The 22,944-nt window shown below is 30.0% G+C and overlaps 1 protein-coding gene across 2 annotated transcripts in view; it reads left to right on the top strand.

Moving 5' to 3' along the window:
- The first annotated feature begins 7,141 nt into the window (after window positions 1-7,141).
- Window positions 7,142-22,944, top strand: part of LOC142332717 (ribonuclease H2 subunit B) — a 39,494-nt gene continuing 23,691 nt past the window's right edge. For both annotated transcript variants that reach the window (XR_012758401.1, XM_075379304.1), the window contains exons 1-4: window positions 7,142-7,396; window positions 12,416-12,563; window positions 19,175-19,271; window positions 22,734-22,848. Coding sequence is in view for 1 of the 2 variants with exons in the window: in XM_075379304.1 (XP_075235419.1) it covers window positions 7,309-7,396; window positions 12,416-12,563; window positions 19,175-19,271; window positions 22,734-22,848 (448 nt within the window). In the remaining variant the exon portion in view is untranslated. The remainder of the gene's footprint in view (window positions 7,397-12,415; window positions 12,564-19,174; window positions 19,272-22,733; window positions 22,849-22,944) is intronic.

The raw sequence follows: 22,944 nt of genomic DNA, 5'->3' as shown, positions 1-22,944 counted from the left end.
GTTATTCATTCTTAGTGGAGAAATAATTATACAAAAAAGTTACCTAAGATTTATTTTTTTGGGGTTGGGGTAATTTATGATAAAATTTTATTGTAAAATTATAATTAAAAATGTTTAAAATCTGATGTGGGCACTACGTGACTTCCTTATATATGCCTATTAAATTACATATTCATATATTTTTAATATGAAAAGTACATAAAATTTTATTTCATTAATAACTTCTGATATTTTTTTATTGAGTTATTATTTATCGTAAAAATAATTTTACAATCGGAGGTTAATAATTATTAATAAATCAGTATATTCAGATTAAAAAAAAAAGGAGATGAAGTCTGATTCGAACCGATGTGCCTTCCTCTTGTAAGATCCAAATATTTCATTAGTTAAAATTTTATTTGGCTATAACTCTGGAACTGATAAAATAAATACCACTTATGATGTATATTGTTGAAAAGCTCTCAATGAGGGCTTATTACTGCAGTTAAGAAACTGTCCAAAATCCTTATTTTTTTGGATTTTTGGACACTTTTGGTTTAGTTGATTGCAATCAAAAGGGGAGGTGCACAAGTAGATGTTACAACAATCCTAAATCCAAAATTTTAACATCCTACCACTATTTGTTTTTGTGTTATGCGATTATAGACGTCACACTGAAACTAGTCAAAATGGATTCAGGGATGATCAAAATGGATATTTCTGTTGAAATCTGAAAACCAGAATTTTTTGTGATCACTTCCTTTACTTCATACACAAAGTAAAATTTTTTTTCTGCTCCCCCACCCTCAAAATCACCTTCCAAGAAAATTGTTTGATTTTCTATGTCCACTATGTTAAATGGAAAAAACTAAAAAATAACCCTCAAAAAATATGCAAAATTAAATAAGATTTATTTTTTGGTGATAGTGGGTGAATTATGATTCTATTGTAATATTGTTTAAATTGTAAAATTTGATATCATATTATTACTAAAAGTTCTGTTTAAACTTTAGTAATGTTAAAAGTTTAAATAAACCAAAAAATTGATATTTCTAAAATTTGATCAGCTCCCCCACCCCTAAAGTATTTTTGTATGTTTATATTACTACTATGCCTAGGAAGACATTAAAACAAATTTGGTTAAAAAATATGCAACAAATAAAAAAAATAACTCAAATAATATAAAAAAAAAGGAACTGCCTTAGCATTTGCCTGGATGAGAAACCATAATAAAACCTTGATTAGACAGTTTCACAGAATTCACAATTAATTGTAAAATAAAAGAAATAGATGTAATTATGGAAAATACATGAAGATACTAAATGCAAAACGTAATAAAGAAGGCTTCAATGAAAATTGTTAAGCACATATTTATGTTGAAAATGGGATTAAAATATTTAATTAGTATTATTTAAAAATTCATAGGTTAGTTTTTGGGTAAGGCGGAATTGAACAAATATATTTTTAAATGGTAAGATAAATATGAAAGCATGAACTGAGGTTAATATAAAGTGAAGTCATATTTGCAAAATTTTGAGAAAATTTACCCCATAAAACTATCTACCCCAATCCCTGTAAATATTGACTACAAAAGTTTACCAACAAATTGCCTGATATACACAAGTCTTTAAAAAAAGTCATCAAAATCAGTTTTTCCAATCTATAGTAGTTATTAAACATCAAATACATGAATTAACCCCACTTTTTTTGTTTTTTTGGGGTTTCCTGGGTCATGAAACATCAAGAAATTAAAAAACCCATATCCCATTTTTTTTACTAATTACCATATTTTACTTCTTGCAACACAGATTTAGAATTAAGATCCCAAGAAAGTAAAAATATTTAGGAAATTTTATAAGTGAATAATAATCACAGAAAAAAGATATTTAAAAGAATATATTATATTATTAATTATAAAAAATAAATACAAATAAAAATTATGCAGAGTGTTTATTGAAATAAATTAGAAAACAAAAAAGTGGCTTATAAATAATTTACATAAAATTCAAAACTAGATGCCCATTTAAATTGTTAAATAATCAGTAGATATATGTTTTACTTCTAAAAGATTACTTAATAACTATTTCAATCCAAAAATCATGTGATATACCAAAATGTTAAGATTAAAAGGCAATCCCACCGAATTAGTCTAGCGGTGAACACGTCTTTCCAAATCAGCTGATTTGGAAATCGAGAGTAACAGCACAAGTCCTAGGTAAAGTCAGTTATTTTTACGTGGATTTAAATACTAGATCATGGATGAACAGTTTAAAAAACTAAAGAAAATAATTTAAATAAAACAGTTCCTTTATTATAATTTTTAACTTCACACGATTTTATACCCATGTGAACAAACAAAAATAAAATCAATTATTAATTTTTTTTTAATCTCCGAATCCACCGTTAGGCATTCTTCAGAGGATGAGATGAATTATTTGTAGCGTGTGTGAAAATGCCATGCTTGACCGGGATTCGAACCCGGGACCTCCGGATGAAAGACCGATCAATTATTAAAATTAAAAAATCTGATGTGGACAGCACATAACTTGATTGTACGCCTATTAAGTTACATATACCCATTCTTTTAAAATTATTTTTTGTCTTCAGTCATTTGACTGGTTTGATGCAGCTCTTCAAGATTCCATATCTAGTGCTAGTCGTTTCATTTCGGTATACCGCCTACATCCTACATCCCGAACAATTTGTTCTACATATTCCAAACGTTGCCTGCCTGTACAATTTTTTTCCTTCTACCTGTCCCTCTAATTTAAAAGCGACTATTACAGGATGCGTTAATATGTGGCCTATAAGTCTGTCTCTTCTTTTAACTATATTTTTCCAAATCTTTTAAAATGAAAAGTACATAAAATTTTATTTCATTAATAACTTCTGATATTTTTTTACTTTATTGTTACTATTGAATTATTATTTTTCGTAAACATCCTTTTTACAATCAGAGGTTAATAATTATTAATAAATCAATATATTTAAATTTCAAAAAAAAAGTTAAAAAAAAAGGTGACGAAGTCTGATTCGATGTGCCTTCCTCTAATAAGATCCAAATATTTCATTAATTAAAATTTCATTTGGCTATAATTATGGAACTGATGAAAATAAGTACCACTTACGATATATCGTTCAAAAGCTCTCAATGAGGGCTTATTACTGCATTTAAGAAAAAATACAAAATTCAGATTCTTTTGTTATTTTGGGTTTTTTTACACTTTTGGTTCAGTCTATTGCAATAAAAAGAGGAGGTGCACAAATAGTTGTTACAACAGTCCTAAATCCAAAGTTTCAACATTCTACGACTAATCGTTTTTGAGTTATGCGAGATACATACGTACGTACAGTCGTTACGCCGAAACTAGTATAGCCAGAAAGGATTTAGGGATGGTCAAAATGAATACTTCCGTTAAAATCCGAAAACCGAAATTATTTTAGTGATCACAATACTTACTTTACTTCGTACTAGGAAGTAAAAATGCAACTGCCAAAAAATTACAAAAAATAAATAAGATATAGAATAAAGGACTAAACATCGTTATGCAGTATTTTATTAAACAAAATAAAGGATGACCGATCAACTTTAGACAGTTTTAATTTCTTTAAATATATTTTTCATGTTGTAAAAATAGCAGGCATTTAAGGTTGTTTAACGATTTAGTTTTCATCAGGTCTTACATCGATAAGAAAATTTTGTCTCCAGTGAAAATATGTAAATGCAGTCGGGGTGCTCTGAATAATAATTGTCCTACATTAAAAACCTCTGAATAATAATTATTCTATATTAAACAGCCCTCCTACTGCATTTAAATATTTTTGTTGAAAGACAAAATTTTCTTATTGATATAAGTCCTGGTAGAACTTAATCGTTGGACACAACCTTAAATAACCCACCAATCTGGTCTAATGATTAATTTATCATCACAAATCAGCTGATTTTGAAGAGGAGAGTTCTGAAGTTGAAATCCTAGTTAAAGCAGTTACTATTATACGGATTTAAATACTAGATCATGGATACCGATGTTCTCTGGTGTTGGGTTTCAATTAACCACACATCTCAGGAACGGTCAAACTGAGATGATATTATGATATCAAATCCATCATCAGAACTTACGATGTGTTTGAAAATATTGGCCCCAAAATTTTACCAACAAATTGCCTCATATACACAAGTCTGTAAAAAGTTTTATCAAAATCAGTTTATCCATCTATAATTATTGAGCATCAAACACTCATGTGAACATTACCTCCACTTTTTTTTTGTTTTTTGGGAGTCATGGGTCATGGGGGTCCTGAGGTTTTTATGACTTTCGAGAAGGGGCATATGCTTCCATTTTTCATAAATCACTGAATCATTAAAAAAATCTTCCTATAAATTTATTTAAATTTCAGTTAAAATATATTCTTTTGTAGAAGTATTACTGCTCTATGAATTTTTAAATACAAGTAGTAGTTATTAAAAACTTTGAATTTTCTATATCCTGCTCAACATATGTATAATATATTAATGTACCAGATGTGATCAAATCATTTCTATTAATGCCTTCTGTATTGTGAATTATTTTGTAGTTATTTTTTATTTTTAGTATCTTCATGCATTATTTATATTTTAATAAATAATTAATAAGGGTTTTAATCATACCTATGTTTTACTTCGTAAAAATTTTTTTATTTTGTAATATATTGCTCTAATCAATGTTTTACCATGGCTTTCTTTGATCCATCAGGCAAATGTGGGGCAGTTTCTTTCCCTTATCATAAATAAGGGATAAAAATAAATATTGGATAAAAATGCTACTCCATTGGGAGTAGCATTTTTATCCAATATTTTTGTAATCTGTATAATGTATTATTGTGTACCAGTTAGAATGAAATATCTATTTATTTAATTTTCCTTTGATTATTACTATATAAATGTGAAGAATACAGAACAATTAGTTTAACTAGTCACGCATCAAAAATCTTAACTAGAATTCTATACAGAAGAATTGAGAGGAGAGTGGAGGAAGTGTTAGGAGAAGACCAGTTTGGTTTTTAGGAAAAGTATACGGACAAAGAAAGCAATTTTAGGGCTCTGATTAATGATAGAAGGAAGATTAAAGAAAAACAAACTAATATACTTTGCATTTATAGACCTTGAAAAGCCATTTGATAACGTTGACTGGAATAAAATGTTCAACATTTTAAAAATATTATGGTTCAAATACAGAGATAGAAGAGCGATTGCTAACATTTACAGGAACCAAACAGCAACAGTAATAATTGAAGAACATAAGAAAGAAGTCGTAATAAGAAAGGGAGTCCGACAAGGATGTTCCCTATCCCCGTTACTTTTTAATCTTTACATGGAACTAGCAGTTAATGATGTTAAAGAACAATTTAGATCTGGAGTAACAGTACAAGGTGAAAAGATAAAGATGATACGATTTGCTGACGATATAGTAATTCTAGCCAAGAGTAAAAAGGATTTAGAAGAATCAATGAACGACACGGATTAAGTCCTACACAGGAGCCATCGCGTGAAAATAAATAAAAACAAAACGAAAGTAATGAAATGTAGTAGAAATGACAAAGATGGACCACTGAATGTGAAAATAGGAGGAGAAAAGATTATGGAAGTAGAAGAATTTTGTTCTTTGGGAAGTAGAATTACTAAACATGGATAAAGCAGGAGCGATATAAAATGCCGAATAGCACAGGCGAAACGAGCCTTCAAAAATTAATTTAAATGTCATGAAAAGATTTTTGAAAGTATATGTTTGGAGCGTCGCTTTATATGGAAGTGAAACTTGGACTATCGTAGTACCTGAGAAGAAAAGGTTAGAAGCTTTTGAAATGCGGTGCTATAGGAGAATGTTAAAAATCAGATGGATGAATAAAGTGATAAATGAAGAGGTGTTGCGGCAAATAGACGAAGAAAGAAGCATTTGGAAAAATATAGTTAAAAGAAGAGACAAACTTAAAGGCCACATATTAAGGCATCCTGGAAAAGTCGCTTTAATATTGGAAGGACAGGTAAAGGAAAATATTGTGTAGGCAGGCCATGTTTGGAATATGTAAAACAAATTGTTAGGGATGTAGGCTGTAGGGGGTATACCGAAATGAAACGACTAGCACTAAATAGGGAATCTTGGAGAACTGCATCAAACCAGTCAAATGACTGAAGACAAAAAAAATTGATTATTACAGAAAAAAAATTTTTTGACATTAATTTTCATAGTGAAGCAAAGATCAGTACTTTTAAAAATATGGTACATGCTTTCTAAGGCAAATATAATGGCCATTGTGTTAGTTCTATCTTCTACTGAATTGCATGCTCAAACAGATGTAGATGCAATTATTCTGTGCAAGTTTACTGCGCTTTACCTTTGCTAGGTAAAGCGCATAACAAATATTATTTCAAAAGAATCAAAGGCAATCAAATTTCTTCTTTTTTTAAACTCTGGGACTTCAGAAGATGAGATGAATGACAACTTTTGTAGCATATGAAAATGACAAGCCTGACCGGGATTCGAACCCGGCAAATAAAATTTGTATCTCAAGTATGCGATTCAAATTTATTACAAACTCACTTTTTTACTACAATAAATATACAAATGGTTTCTCTAGTATAAAATACTATGCAGTTGTAAAGTCAGGAGCGACTAACAACCTGTTATCTACAATTAACCGAATGTCATTTTAGCCTCGGAAGGTAAAATTAATGGCTAACGTCACATATCATAAGATTTCTATAATAAAACAGGGTTAGGAAAGGCATTATCATCCAGTTGCAAAAAAGATCGCCTGATAAAAATATTCAGATATGATAATTATTTTCTGAGAGGCTTATATTTTATTTAAATTTTAATCGCAGTACTTTTAATTTGTATTCATAGATCACGCTAGTTCTTCTTTCTTCTTTGGAAAACACAACGGTATATTTGTGTAAATGTTAATTAATTCCTTTTTTAGTAACGGGTGCAGTTTAATATCTTCTAATTTTTAATTTATTCTTAATTAATAATTTTTATTTTATATCCTTATAGTAGTTTCATTAATATTTAAAAGACTCTTACGTTCATGGTAGTTTATTATACGTATAATGATCGATAGTTTGATATGTCGATACAAAAGCATTATACATCGTTTCATTTTCATAATCATAAATTGGATTACTAAATTCATTATGGTTCGAAATAATGTGTAAAAAATATTTACTGTGGTTTTTGGCACCTTTATATTTCGATTAAATTAGATTTATTTAGTGTGTGTTTATTAAATTAATAATAATATAACCGTATTAAATACTGCACAATTATTATACAATATTTTTTTAATAAAATGCCGAGAATAAAAGCGTCTCCAAAGAAATGTGTAAAATCAATTAACAGTTCTCAGCAATCAAATAGTTGGGTTTTTCTTGTTAAAGGTAAGCTTTTTGTAAATATTGCTATTGTAATGGTTTTGTTTACATTATTGATAATTATGAACTTAAATTTGTGTGTATATCGCATGAGGTTAAGGTTGGATTTGTCCTTTGCATTTTAAATGTTTTGCCATTATTTCGATATACCGATGCTGTTTACAATTTCATCCTTATTATTAGATTATGTTGTTAAAAGTAAAAGTAAATTTTGTTTTTATTCTATTACATGTCTATTTTATTTAAAGTTTTAGATATCCAAGATTGCTTGTATACATTTGAGTTTGAATTTTTCAATGTAAGGAAAACAAGGTCTCTGAATTTTTTAAAAATATTTTCCGAAATTGATTTACAACATAAATTGTATTTATTAGGACCTTGATTGATTTTTATCTATTTATTTTCTTTAATTTCAATAATTCTGTAATTTAAATTGACTAAGCCTATGTGAAACTATTAGGCATATGTATGTAAATAATGATTTTAAAATATCATTTAATGAAAATTAATTAAATATTGTTACACTTGTCATTTTTTACATTCTAACAGAAACTATAAACATAATTTTTTATAAAAATAAATTTAAAACAGTTCTATACCTTGTGTTTATATTTATTAATGTGAATATTTGATAAAAATAATAGTCACTTATCAATAAAAAATAACAATTTTCATCTCTGCCAAACCAAACGAAACTGTTTTCATGCACAAAACAATGGTTTGACTTTAAAAAATCTTACTAGCTGTTGTTTATATAAAAAAAACTTTTGTCTATTTAAAAAACTTCTGTAATTGTTGTTTATTTGTAAAATCTTCTTACAGATTTGTTTAAAATAAAAATATTTGTTTTATTAGGAACAATATTACTCTGTTGATGAATTTTTAAATATTACTAATTAGAAATTCTTATTTTCTGCAACCTATTCAACGTGTACATAAATACGTATTCAAATAATTTTCATTAATACCATCTGAATTGTAAATCATTTCACAATGATGGAAGACTTCACTATGTGAAGTCTTTTAACCTTGATTTATAGCGAAGTGAAGTCTTCCATCACATAGCGAATATATTTTAAATAATTAATTGTGTATTTTTTTAGACTTTTAACAGAAACTTTTATGTTATTCTGTTAATGTTTTTTAAAATAATACAATGGTAGAAAAACACAGTAAAGTTATGATTAGGGTATCACACAAACAATTAATTATAAATAACCAAAAAGGTGTAATTTTATGATGAGAATAGATATGGTTTTATTTAAAATTAAAATGCATGAAATAATATGGTAAACATATGAAAATATTACACATTAAAAAAATCCGCAAAATAAATCACAATTAAGATGATGTTAATGAAAATAATCTGAACACATATTTGTATACATTTTGAATCGAATGGAGAAAATTCAAGGTGTCTTTGTTTTTAAATTACTATTATTTAAAAATTCATCAACTGAGTAATATAAAAGTTTGTATAAAGAAAATCGTTTAATTCTATTTTAAATAAATTTGGAAAATTTCTTTAAATGGTTTGATAATTATTAAAAATGACAACAGAACAGTAAAGTTGAAATAAGCTGAAATATTGTGTTACATGAAAACAGTACTGTTGTCAATGGTTTGGTAGAGGTGGATATTGTTTGTTTTTTTAAGAATAAGTCTTTATTGTTTTTAACAAAGTTTTCACAATCGTATGTATAGATAGATGGTCATAACATATTTATTTTTATTAAATATCATTCTACATGATTATACTTATGGATGCCAAATGTTGATTTGATGGGCAATATTTGTATCTTGAAAATGTTCTGAATTTTTTGAGGGAGCTCCTAGAGAATATTATAGGGCAAACATAATAATTTCAATATGATGAAACTTTAGCATTCAGTTAAGACTATAAAAATTTATTTTGGAACTTTGTAATTATTTGACAGATTAAATTACATTTTTAGTGTATTTTTTAGGCAAGTTGTCTTTTAACAGATAATCTATTGAGGTTGTAGTGTTTACAAGCATAAAATGTTTGAAAATTTTTTCTCTTTTAATGATCACATTAGGTTTGATCCGAGTGATAACGTGAAAGCGTTTTTCACCTTAAAAAAAACAAAAGAAATGTAGAAACATTTCTTTTGTTTTTTTTTTAATGCTATAGGTTTTAGAATTTTGTTAAAAATATTGTATTTTCCTTTGTCAGATGATTAAAATTTTATTGTTGATATATGTTGTTTCATTAGTTTTTCTGTGGGAAAATGTGGGAATTTTTTATCTAGAAAATTTTTTCACTGTAAATTATCTGATTGTCGTAAGTAGGGGAGGTACTTTTAAGTTAATTGTTATGATTTACCATGAGATACCTACCTGATCAAATTTTGTCATGGTTTTGATAAAAACAGATGATTTTTATTATTTATGACATTGAATAAATGAACTGATTTCGGTAACCTCCCGATATTGTATTTTATTTGATTAAATAATGATTAATCTGTTACTGTAACCTCATTTGGTAATCTCAGGAATAATCTAAATATACAAACCATTATACAGCCATGCTGTCTTTGAGACCTAAGTTCTCTTTATATCATAGTTGTCAGCTGAAAGGACTGCATGTATATAAATTTTAAAATGATTATAAATTCTTGTAATATTGTTTGAATATAACTTCACATCGATAAAACAACATCAGTTTATGGCATCTAATATTTTCTGTTATCCGCTATAGCCAAAATCATTTAAGCAGTCCTTTGTTTGCAAAAATCTTACAATATTTGTTTTTGTCACGCCATAAATCAGAGTTGAAAATAAATTCATTGTTAAAAAATTACAATTTGTAAATAACTTGTTCATTTTTCTAAATAAAATAGGCCTTCTAAATTTATTTCCCGATTAAATGTATTATATTTTCTATTTGTGCTAGCATTTCCCAAACTTTCCTACGATGGAATATTCCAGAAATTCTGAAATTTTAATAGAAAACTTGGTACTTACGTATTAACGCCACCGCAGCTACATCTTTATTTAAAAACAAAGTAGTCAATCGGATTTCGGTGGAAAATGGGCCGATATAGAGTTTAACATAGATTCAAAACAGTCTCTTTATTAATTTAAAAAAATATATTTATTTATTTTATAAATATAATTTAACCAAACTTAACCTACGCTCGCTAACCTTGACTAATTAACAGGAGTGTTTTGATTAATTAAATAATAAATAATTGCAATAATTATTGAATTTATTAAATAAATACTCAAAAAATTACAGTGTTAATTAATCGAGGTTAGCGAGCGTAGGTTAAGTTTGGTTAAATTATATTTATAAAATAAATAAATATAAATAACCATTTATTAAAATTAATAAAGAGACTGTTCATTTTCCACCGAAATTCGATTGACTACTTTGTTTTTAAATAAAGCTGTAGCTCTGGTGTTGTTAATACGTAAGTACCGAAAACTTTAGTTATTTTGTAGGGTAGTTACGTATAATTATAAATAATTAATATAATAAGTGAGTAAATAATGTACATTTATTCGTAAATCATAATTATTTAAAACAAAACATATAAAAATTGTTAACGACTGAACAGATTCTTTTGATATTGAACACAATATTAGAAAACTAAATTTCCATATCTAATTTAGCATCGAATCTCTTACTGGACCTTTAGTTAGTTGTAGCATAATATGAAAATCCTGCCTCACATAAATATTTTGTGTAAGAGGAAGTAAAATAAAACATGAATGTTTTGATATTCTGGTGAATCTGTTCTGTTAAATTTCCCAAAAAATCATCTAAAGGCAGTACCTTGTATTTTTATTTTAAATCAAGAGTCAAGTAATTAGATTAAACTTTCATAATCGCTTGCGCCAAAATTTAGTGCTTTGCTGTCAAAAATGTATATACATTTTGAATCCAGGAATTCTCTTCATTAGATTTTAAAATATGTTTCAGGAGAGTTATTTGTAAAAAATGCAAATGCTCTAAAATTATGTTACAAACTTCTTCGTCTATGAGTGGAATTTGTTTGATTAAGAAATTTATGCAAGCCAGCAAAGCAAACATGTTAACTATAGAAATTCAAAATTGTAATTTCATATTAAAGTGCAAAAATTTTATCTCTTGTGTTAAAAATTATTATATTCTTTCATTGTAATGACAAGTTTATTTCTTTACATTTTATAAATATATCAGCCAGTTACGCAAGATTCATCAACCGTTAAGAATTTAATGAAATTTTGATCCAAAGAATGGAAGTTTCATAGAACACATACCTCGCTTTTGGAGGTATTTAAACCTTGGCATCGTGATTTTCAAGTATTCTTGAGCTTGTTATAATAGCATTTAAAACCATTCCAAGCTCTTTATAATTCAGGTAATTTTTCATGATTCACAGAACACCATTGTTTCATAGAACGAGTAGTTTAGGAATTGTTATCCAAGTAATCGTGTATTTTGTATTATATTTATAAGTAATTTAGAATCTTCATAATAATAACATTAATAAAGAAATATAAATATAAAAAAAAAACAATTTTAAGTAACATAACTTGTATAATTTTGTTTTCATGATGAGGGCCAATTAACAGAAAAGTAGCTCTTTTTTTCAAACTGGTGACCAAAACTACTTCCTATGGTTTATTTTGGTAATCTAAAGTGTTCAGTTTGATTAAATTTTTCTAATTGATAACAACATTTAAATGGATGATATATTTATTTTTAACGCTGTATCTGTAATCGTTGGATCTCAAGAATAAGAAACCTATTTTGGGTTTTACTAAGGAATGAAAAGGTTTTCTCATTCCTTCTTCAAATAATTTGGTATAAGATATCCCCATATCAAACTAATCATGATGTTAAATAAGTGATACCTTCACTCAGTTCATCCATTGATTATTTAGTTGTGCAGTGAACATCATTGCTGTCAGAGTGAGAGACAGAGAGAGAGAGAGTATGCAAGAAGTTTTTCAATGCCTATTTTTTAACTTATGCTGTAAATATATATAAGTTAATACTAATTTACTGTTTAGGTGATAGTGTGGACATCGGGGGAGACGGTTCAGCGACTCCAGATGTTGTTCAGTTAAGACATCCACAGTCAGGTGCACCCGCAATGTTTCTATTTAGTCCTGGTGATAGTCTAGTACAAGAAGTACTGACGTTTTCTGAAAATAAAAGGTAAATAATTTATCTGTTAAGTTTTTTGAAATCTTTATACTTGCACCTTCATTCAGAAGTACTGTGTTCTGATATATCATTTAATTAATTATAAGGCAGATGAAAATTCACGGTGTCTGTAAAAGATTAACTTGATTACAGTATATTGAATAATTTTTATAAACAAACATACCTTAAAATAATTTTTACACAAATATACCATAAAATTTAAAGTCTACTTTCATGCAGTAGCTGCTGCAGCAGATTTAGCGATAAGGGCTACAGTGATGGATCAAAATTTTGGGTGTGACTAGTTTCAGTGTGATGTCTGTACATATGTATGTATGTATCTTGCATAAATCAAAAATTATTAGCCATAACATGTTGAAGTTTTGGATTTAGGACTGTTGTAACATCTAGTTGTGCACCTCCCTTTTTGATCGCAATCGATTGAACCAAAAGTGTTCAAAAAAGCACAAAATCCAAAAATATTTTCTTATCTGTTGTAATAAGCCCTCATTGAGAGCTTTTCAATGATACATTTATTATAAGTGGTACTTATCTTCATTGGTTTCACAGTTATAGCCAAATAAAATCTTAATTAATGAAATATTTGGATCTTACATGGGGAAGGCACATAGGTTCAAATCTGACTACATTTCCTTTTATTTTTTTAATTTTATTAATAATTATTAACCTCTGATTGTAAAAAAAGTTTTACAATAAATAATAATTCAATAATAACAATAAAAATAAAGAAAATAAAAAAAATCAGAAGTTTTTCTGAAATAAAATTTTATGTACTTTTGATTTTAAAAAAATGTGTGTTTGTAATTTAATAGGCATATAAGTAAGTCATGCGGTGTCCACATCTAATTTTTTGTTTTTATTTTGTTGATGGTTACTTCATAATTTAAAAAACATAGTATGAGAAGATATACATTTATTTAAAGAGTAATTAGTATAGTATAATTTAGTTCAGTGGTAGAATGAATCAGTTTTGACACTATTTTAACGGTATTTAACGATAAATTAACGGGTGAATTTGATGATTTTTGAAATGAAACATTGAATATTGTATCTTTAAACATTTTTTTGCCACGCTTTAATCTATTGAATTTTCAAATCACACCACTCTATTGTGTAATACAGTATGACGCCTTACTGTACAATGTAAAAAGCTAAAATTTGTAATTTCTGAGTTCTGAAGCTACATTGAACTTGCAAAATTTTGTTATGCTCTTCAATGATGCAACATTATTCTTGCTGTTAACACATGATGGACGGAAGGTTTTAAGATTTGGAACCATTCTATTAGGAAATCTTCCTTAATATTCATGATGTGGAGCTAGCATATTTCTTTTACAATACTCACTAATAAAACTTATATCTGCATATACAGAATGTATCACAAAGTTCTCCCAAGAGTTTTATAACCTATTCTACTCGTGAAAATAATGGAAAAAGTTCATATAAACATATGTCCTAAAATGCATCCTTTGCAATTTAGGCTAGGGAAAGATATCGCTAGGATTTCAGCTACCCTGGTGAAATGAGGTCATATGAAATTTTTAGGATGTTAATTAAGGAGTAGAATTAGTGATTTTTTATGGTGGAAACTACTGCTGCTTGTTAGTACTGTTATAAACAAGTATTTAGCCTAGTTAACTCTAATCCAAATCCTAGTCCTGGTTTTACACCTTTTGGGTGCGGGCCGTAATCGGAGGTCTCGTGACTGTTTGATGGAAAAGATACGTATGAGATTGATCCAATAGCAGCTAAGAGGTGCTGAGTACAGGGGGAATTATTGGCCTCCAGCTGTGGGCTTGCCCATATTTAGTAGTAATAGATACGGCGAGATTTAGACAGTCTTTGTTAATTTGACTTTTTTAGGGTAGTCTGGTAGAAATGTTGAAACTGCCCAAGCCCAAACGGGGTAGGGCTGGCAGAAGAATCAATGATTCTTTTGCCTGCTCAGGTGAAGAAGATCAGGCAGTGGCAGGTGTTTCACCTGAGTTTCACAGAATAATCTGCCTTTTGAGTTTTTTAGGGCTAATGGGAATATTTTTCAGTGCTACCTCCCTGTCACCCTGGTTAAGTACGTTCAGAATCTTTATGGACTTTACAGAGAATCTGGGAAACGCTTCAGTTTGGAATAGGATTATTCCTAAGATTAAGGAATTTAAGGCAATATTCTCTGCCCTGCCTCAGGGTTTTGAGGCATTGGCTTCTAAGCCAATTGAAGAGAAGAAGGTGATTGTGAAGGAAACTTTAACAGTTCCTGCTGTAGTTTCTAGGTTTGTGGTGCCTCAATGGAAGCACTACGTGGAGATTTTAAAGGATAAGCATGAGGCCATCCTGTCAAGAAAGCAGCTGGAGGTTATCTCTCTGAATAAGTCTGAGGGTTCAGAAAAAATGGCCAAGGAAATAAGAAATGATTTTCAGGTTGCTCGAGGAAGTCAAACCTGAAGATAAGAAATATATGGGAAACCCAGAGGAGATTGGTTGCTGCTGATTGCAAAGAGACTGTGAGAGTTATCTCACAGGCTGAAAAAGCAGAGGTAAGGACTGATCCTAAACGTAAACGGCAACCAAGAGTTGCCAAGAGTTTCTAATGTGGAACATCATCTCTCTGACGATGAGTTTATGACCGGTCAGGAAGCAAAACACTGATTTTGGAGTGGTGACTTTTCTGGGTGAATGTCAGTTCCTGTTTAAGACAGGTAAACGTGAGGCAGAGCATTACCATGCAGTGTTGGAGGTACGCCTTCTACAGACGTTTTTTTATGAAGGCAGGTTGTTTATTGACTTCTCGTCTTGTAGGGTAAAGGAATATGTAGATGTCCAGCGTTGTTTTAAGTGCTCTAGTTATGGGCACAGGGTGAATATTTCTGCCATTTTCTGTCGCTGTGTGTGAAGAGGAAGGGCACAAGTGACAGGATTGTCCCGATAAGAATGAGGGATCGATTTGTGTCAATTGTAAAAGGTTATGCTAAGAGCATAAGCCCTCTGTGGACAGTAAGGATTTGCGGGTCTTACTTGAGAGTTGTAGAGATGTACTTCGATTCGTTGAATGGTTAATTTAGGGAAGTTGAATGCTGAGGGTGCTTACATGGCGCAGATTGAATTAGGTGAGGTTGTAGATCAAAGGAATCTGGATGTGGTTCTTTTGCAGCATCCTTATGTTGTGGCAAGTGATCTGCCAGGTTTTAATGGCTGGCAGAAGTTAGTATATGGTCGTTCTAGTATGTTCGCTGTTGTGTACAGGAGACATCTAGATTGTGTCTTTGTTTAGCAGCCTTCTGATTTTCACCATGTTGTTGTGAAGCTGGTAATCGGGGTCGATGGTAGAAGGTTGTTTGCTGGCACAAATATAGATGTGATGGTTGAAAGGAACATTCCTGGGACTGTTTGTCGATGAACAGTAGTTGATGACACTGTTCCAGTGATTGTACTGCTTTTGTTGCTCTTTTTAATTCTTCAGGACTGTCCTTAAGTTGCTCAGCTGCATTCATAATGCGGACAATTTGTTCCTCACGAGAATGTATTTTTGTTTTACATACCATTTTTTATCCATCCCCGGACGCAAAAATCTAAAGGTGTTAGATCAGGTGATCTTGGTGGCCAAGTATGTGGACCTCCACGACCGATCCATTTTTAAGTAAAATAATGATTTAAGTGAGTGGAAACTGTACAAGAGAAGAGGGGAGGCGCTCCATCGTGCTGGAAGTATTTTTTCATTTTAGTGCTAGAGGAACATTTTCAAGCAGCTGCAGTAATTCCTGGAAAAAGTGCAAGTAGACCTCAGCATTTAAGCGGTCAGATAAAATATGAACGGTCAGACAGCTGATTGTGAAGAAGGCTGCATCATACAGTGATGTTAAATCTGTGTTGAAAATTGCCTTCCACCATTTCATGAGTATTTACTTCTGCTCATGTACTAATTGCATAAGTTGTTTACAACATCTTGAGTGAAATTTGCTTCATAGGTAAACAAAAAATACTTGTAGAGTTGTAGATTTGCATTCGACCAATTGCAGAACTCCAAGCAAAGCGGACCATCTCCTGGGTGTAGATGTTGAACTGGCTGTTTATGATAAGGATAAAACTTGTTTTGTTAATTGTTCTCCAAACCATTGAATGCAAAACTTCAATCCTCTTAGAAAGACTTCCTGTATTGACATCTGGACTGTGCCGAACTGCATTAATAATAATTTCATTAGTAACAGTGTTGTGTTGGACAGATAATTTGTAGCTGGTTCGAATAGTAGTTCGACATTAATGGGAAGCATTAACGGGAATAAACATTCCCATTAGCCCTAAAAAACTCAAAAGGCAGATTATTCTGTGAAACTCAGGTGAAACACCTGGCACTGCCTGATCTTCCTCACCTGAGTAGGCAGAAGAATCATTGATTCTTACCTCCGTCACTTTACCAGCCCTAACCTGTTTGGGCTTCGGCAGTTTCCTCGAATCACTGGCTTTCAACATTTCTGCCAGACTACCCTAAAAAGTCAAATTAACAAAGGCTATCTAAATCTCACCGTATCTTTTACTACTAAATATGGACAAGCCCACAAACACTACAAATGCCTGCAGCGAGCTATGGAGAGCTGGAAGCCAATAATTTCCCCTGTCACTCAGCACCTCTTAGCTGCTATTGGACCAATCTTGTATATATCTGTTCCAGCAAACAGTGAACTATTTTCCTAATGATTGTGAAAAGTCATGCTAATTGTTTTGGGATCTGGAGTCCTGCTATTTGGAAAACGTATTTCATATTCTACTGCAGGAGCTGTAGCATTACCATTACACACCAAAATGAATACCATAACAGCATATTCTTGTTGTAAATAAGTACGGCATTACTTCAATGGCAAACTGATCATGTTCAAACTAAAATTCACAGAAAACCTTTGCTAAAGACAGCACAGTTCATAGTACCCGACATACTTATTACTTTATAGAATGATTTAAACAGTAATACAGTATTGTGCATCGTTAATCAGCTGTTGTAATTTTTTTGCCAACTTTGAAATTATAATTTTTCCAATAATTTAATGTATTTCTGTCAGTAATAAAAGAATTATTAAATATAAAAGTTTCTATAATTCATATTTATATATATAAATTATTTATTAAGCGTAAAATAAAATTATCAAAGTAATTTATATTTATTTATTTTTATTTTACAGTTATTTACAATTTGCAGTTTTGTTTCATTTTTTTAAATTAATTTTAACGGTAAATTTTGTTTTTACAAAATTTTCACATCACCGTAAAAGAATTTATTTTTTGTTTACATTAAATACTTTTCTGATAAATACTGTAATGTGCCCTTTCCAAATAAAATTCAGGTTTGTTTTACTTTTCTTTGTTTTATTCAACTTTTGTTACGCAGTTTTGTACAGAATTAAATTTTTTATTTTTGTTTAAAAGTTTTGTCACCTATTTAACAAAGTTATTGTTCATCAAACATAAAAAACAGGGTTTTTTACCCCAGTTTATTTGTTTTCATCCCAGATTTCTCAAAAACTACTGCAAATACAGTTCTGGGACTTATTTTATTCAATTTTTCAGGTCAAACATCACAAGGAATCACCAATTCTGTCCTTTAATTAATGTCTTAAAAATTTCAGTACGACTTCATTTCACCAGGGTAGTTGAAATCTGAGCAAAATTTTTCACTAGCTGTAACTCACAAAGTATTTTAAAACATGTTTATATGAACTTTTTACATTACTTTCATGAGTAGAATAGGTTATGAAAGTCCTGGGAGAACTTTGTGAAATACTGTATTTAATTTAAAGTTGATATACATAAAATTATTCTAATTTTCTTCATTATTGAAAAGCATACTAAATTATTCATATACAATACACAAATTTCAATTGTTAATCTTTGTTATTACTGCCAACTTACAAGGTAAAAAAAAATTGCACAATTTTAAATATTTGTAAGCTGACATGATGAAATTTGAATAATACAATTTAACTCATCATCTTATTTAGTTTTTACTTCTGTCTATTTTTAACAAAACTAATTTTATTTCTTGATATTTTCCAAATTTTTTTGGTTTAAAATAATATAGTTTTATTTTGCCTTGTTTAAGTCGGTTTTGTTTAAATAAATAGTAGTCAAATTTTTAAAACTTGTCTTTTATGTTCAGTTGCTGTTATTTGCATAGTAGATTTTCTCAGAATGGAAAATCCGTATAGATTTTATTTGTTTACTGGTAATTTAACAAAATTCTACTTCATACCTAATAAATTATGTTTAGTGCTACCAATATTTTGTATTGATAATATTTTTTTTAAATTTACTATAGATACAGTTGTGAAACCTGTTTTGTTCAATTTTTCAAACGGTCAAAACAATCAAATTTACCCCTTAATTTTAGTTCTAATGGTTTCATTTTATGTTTGGAATAAAGGTAGTATTTTTCATAAGGTGTAACTGGAAAACAAAGCATTTCTAGAATCATGTTTTTCATTTAATCCTTTACTTTTACTTCAGAAACTTAACGTGTAGTTTTTTTCACTTCTTTGCCACATATTAATGGAATATGAATCTTTTTAACTAATGTTATTGCTAAATCACTAATTTTTTATATTTTTACATCCGTGTTATAGATCGTGGCTCATTGAAGAATCTACAAAGACTGATGGAAAGATGCAATTATCAACACCAATCGATCCTTTATTCCTCATATTACCGTATCTCAAAAAGGTCAGTAAATTATTTTTTAATTAACTAATAAATTTTATTTATTATTTTTATATGAATACAACTACAGAACTATACGACATTTTACTTTATAAATGATTACACTGTGAAGTGTTTTAAAATAAAATAAAAAATGATCAATAACTATTTCATAGGAAACAAATATATGAGGAATTTTGATATAAATTATGCAAAAATAAAGAAGACAATTTTTTGGGGGGGAAGATCTTTTATATTTCTCTGCATAATCATTCAAATTTATGTTACGTTAAATCAGACAATAATTTACCAACATTATTTATAATTTTTTTTCAAATTTGAAAGCATACAAAACAGAAAACATACAATAACAGATAGTTTTATTAAACTGTTGCTTCTAAAAAAATAACAACCTGTTGTTTTTTCTGTCCAATATTAATACTGCATTGCAGACACACTGAATCACCAAAGAGAGCTGTCAACTTATTCTAACAAACATTAATGAAAACAGATAAATAGTGAATAAACTGTTTGCTTAGAACAGTTCATTTTTCCAACAAAGTTCAATATTAAATACACCATAAGCTAACTGTTAAGATTGGACACTTTCAAAAAATTAAATAGATCTATTCATGAAAATTTTGTAATATTAATATGCAGAATAAAAGGGAATGATATTTGCTGGTGTCACATGAAATATCCTGCAGCCAATGCGTTAAGAAAAATATTAAATTTCAACTGTTACCTTTAACTGAAAAAACAAGCAGTTTAGCAGTGTAATTGAAAAATAAGTCGTGAACATTAAGAGATTAATAGTTTTTTCCCAACAGTTTGTACAAACTGGTTTTTCAACAAACAGATTGTTTTCATTTGGCAGGAACAAAAATGCTCACCTCTATTCTAAATAATGTACAGGGTCTGGAAACAAGATATGGTGGTTTTTAAAAGACTGTCTGCGCCCTGTGGTGGGCCGAATATGAACTAGAATGGTTGAATGTATTTGCTGTCAGATGCCATTTCAGTAGCAATGGAGCCTTGGTCCATAGAGCATTGCTTGTTTGTTTGCAGTGCCTTTATTGAAACTGGTCATTCTGCAGCTCTCATACAGGGATGATTTATGAACTGTTTTAATGTTGGCCATTATGGTCGCGTTCTAAAACTAGATATCGATATGAAGCGGGTGAATAATTTTCAAACGACAGGGAGTGCATGGAGAGGTGATTGAACTGTACAGATCCCAGAAAACGTTGAAAGGGTCTGACAGTCAGTGGAAGCCAGCTCTCGCACTGCATCAAGCTTGCACTATTGGGATGTCAGTTCAGAGAATCTTACACTTGTATCTCCATTTCCATCCGTATAAGTTAATGTTTGTTCAGGAACTGCGGCAAAATGACTTCATAGGTTTGCAGAAATGACCTTGGAATTGCTGACAGACGTCATCGTTTTAATCATAAGTGACGAGGCCCGCTTCCAATTATCGGGGATGGTAAACAAACAGAATTTTTGATACTTGTACCCGTAAATCTGCTAGAACTGCATCAAACACATCTGCACTGCCACAGATTAACTGTTTGGTTGGGTTTATCTCAAACCTGCATTCTTGGACCTTATTTTTTCATGAAAATGGATGAATAGTATGTCTGTTAATACAGATCGCTATTTTGTCATATTGCGCTATTATTTCCTGCCAGAATTAAGATGACACATTAACCTCAACAGTTTTCAGCAAGATGGGGCCACTTGCCATGCACCAAGAGCAACTGTGGCTTTTTTGAGAATTTTCCTGGATGTCTGATTTCATTGTGTGGGGATGTTGAGTGGCCACCTTGCTCACAAAACCTATCACATTGTGACTATTTTTTATGGGGCTACCTAAAAGCTCAATTTATCTAGACAAACCATGTACTCTTTAGGCCGTTTCTGATACCATAACGCGAGTATTCAAACATGATTATTCAAAGGGTTCAAAGTATTTAATGCAAGTATTTAAAGGGTTCCATTTGCCATGCTTAGAAGTATGGACAATCTCACAAGTCATCTACAAGAATTCCTCATAAAGTTGGATGCCACCCTGTTGATATGATTTTTCATAGCTAGCTGAGTATTTTTTTTTTTCTTATGTTTGAATATGTAATCAAAAATGGCTATGTAACATTAATATATAATAACAATTAATTTTTTAATTTGTTCAAAAATCAGTGTGACTATTTTCAAAACCACAATACCTGTTTGCCAGACCCTGTATTTCCATTTCTTAATATTTTTTATGTAAAAAAAAAAAAAAAAATAATATTAATAATTGGTGATACCATTTTGTCTGTATTTTAAAATAATTTTCTAAAAAATTGTTATGTATAGTAGTTCTGGGACCTGTTTTATTCGATTTTTCAAGTCGGAAACTATCAACTTTACTCTTTAATTTAATGTCTATCAAACATGACCTGAAATTCTTTCCGTTTTTTTGTGAGATAACTGTATGTGCTTGAGATAAGTTTGTGAAAAAATAATTTTGATTATTATTAATGGTAAACAATGTTTTGTATTTAATCAAATAGAATTTATAACTTGAGTGGCATCATTAATTGGAATATTCTTTAATGCATGAATCAGAGGAAAAATATTTTGTATGATTCGCAGTCTATGTTCAGCTAGAATTTTAATTATAGTGAATATTTAAAAAAAAAAAAAAAAATTGTTTTTTTAGCAAGTTTAAAACGGGGCTATTTAGTATATTGAATTTTGGCAATGGCCAAAGCAGATAGGCATTCACTTTTAAATAGGTTGACTCTAAAAAAAGTCGTTTCTAAAAATTAACCAAAAAATTAACCATAGCGACATCAGGGCTACTTCAAAAATCTAAAATTTTTTGTGTAAAAGAATCATTTTGGTTCATCTTCTGATACCCTTGTTTTTCCTGTTTAGCCTTCGGTAATTACCTTTCTGATAATACTTCAGAGATGAATGAGGATGATATATATGAGTGTAGTCTTGTACAGTCTCAGTTCGACCATTCCTGAGATGTGTGATTAATTGAAACCCAACCACCAAAGAACACCGGTATCCACGATCTAGTATTAAAATCCGTGTAAAAATAACTGACTTTACTAGGACTTGAACGCTGGAACTCTCGACTTTCAAATCAGCTGATTTGGGAAGATGCGTTCACCACTAGATCAACCCAGTGGGTCATCTTCTGATACCCGGAATCAGAATGCTGACTCTTCCTTGGTTAGACAATTAGCATAATCATCTTTAAATATCTGCTGTACTGCAGCGATTGGAGACTCATATTTGGTTAGATGGGCACACAGTATTGATCAGAATGAAGATTATACTGATCGGTTGTTGCGAGATATGGTTTCTGAAGACCATCAGTAAAAAATGAATCTTCCAATCAATTTTGAACCAGATTTGGTAGTACAGCAAAATAATTAGTATTATTTATTTGTTTATTTAAATTTTTTTGTATGTTGTTAACCGATATAGGCATCTCATGCGGTTCCATTAGATCAGTTGTTAAAGGATGATGAATTTCCAGAGACTGAACGTCTACTATCTTCAGCTGGATTGAAACATATTAACCAGATTGCTGATAGAAAAGGTATACTTAAGTTGATTTCATATATATATATATATACACATACACCATGTACTTTAAGAATAATTAAAATGAATGAGGCATGCTCAGAGGTGACTA

The sequence above is a fragment of the Lycorma delicatula genome, chromosome 12 (assembly GCF_047948215.1).
Source record: "Lycorma delicatula isolate Av1 chromosome 12, ASM4794821v1, whole genome shotgun sequence".
NCBI classification, from domain to species: Eukaryota; Metazoa; Arthropoda; class Insecta; order Hemiptera; family Fulgoridae; genus Lycorma; species Lycorma delicatula.
Note: the sequence above shows the minus strand (reverse complement) of the source record. Positions and strands in the feature narration are given on the sequence as shown.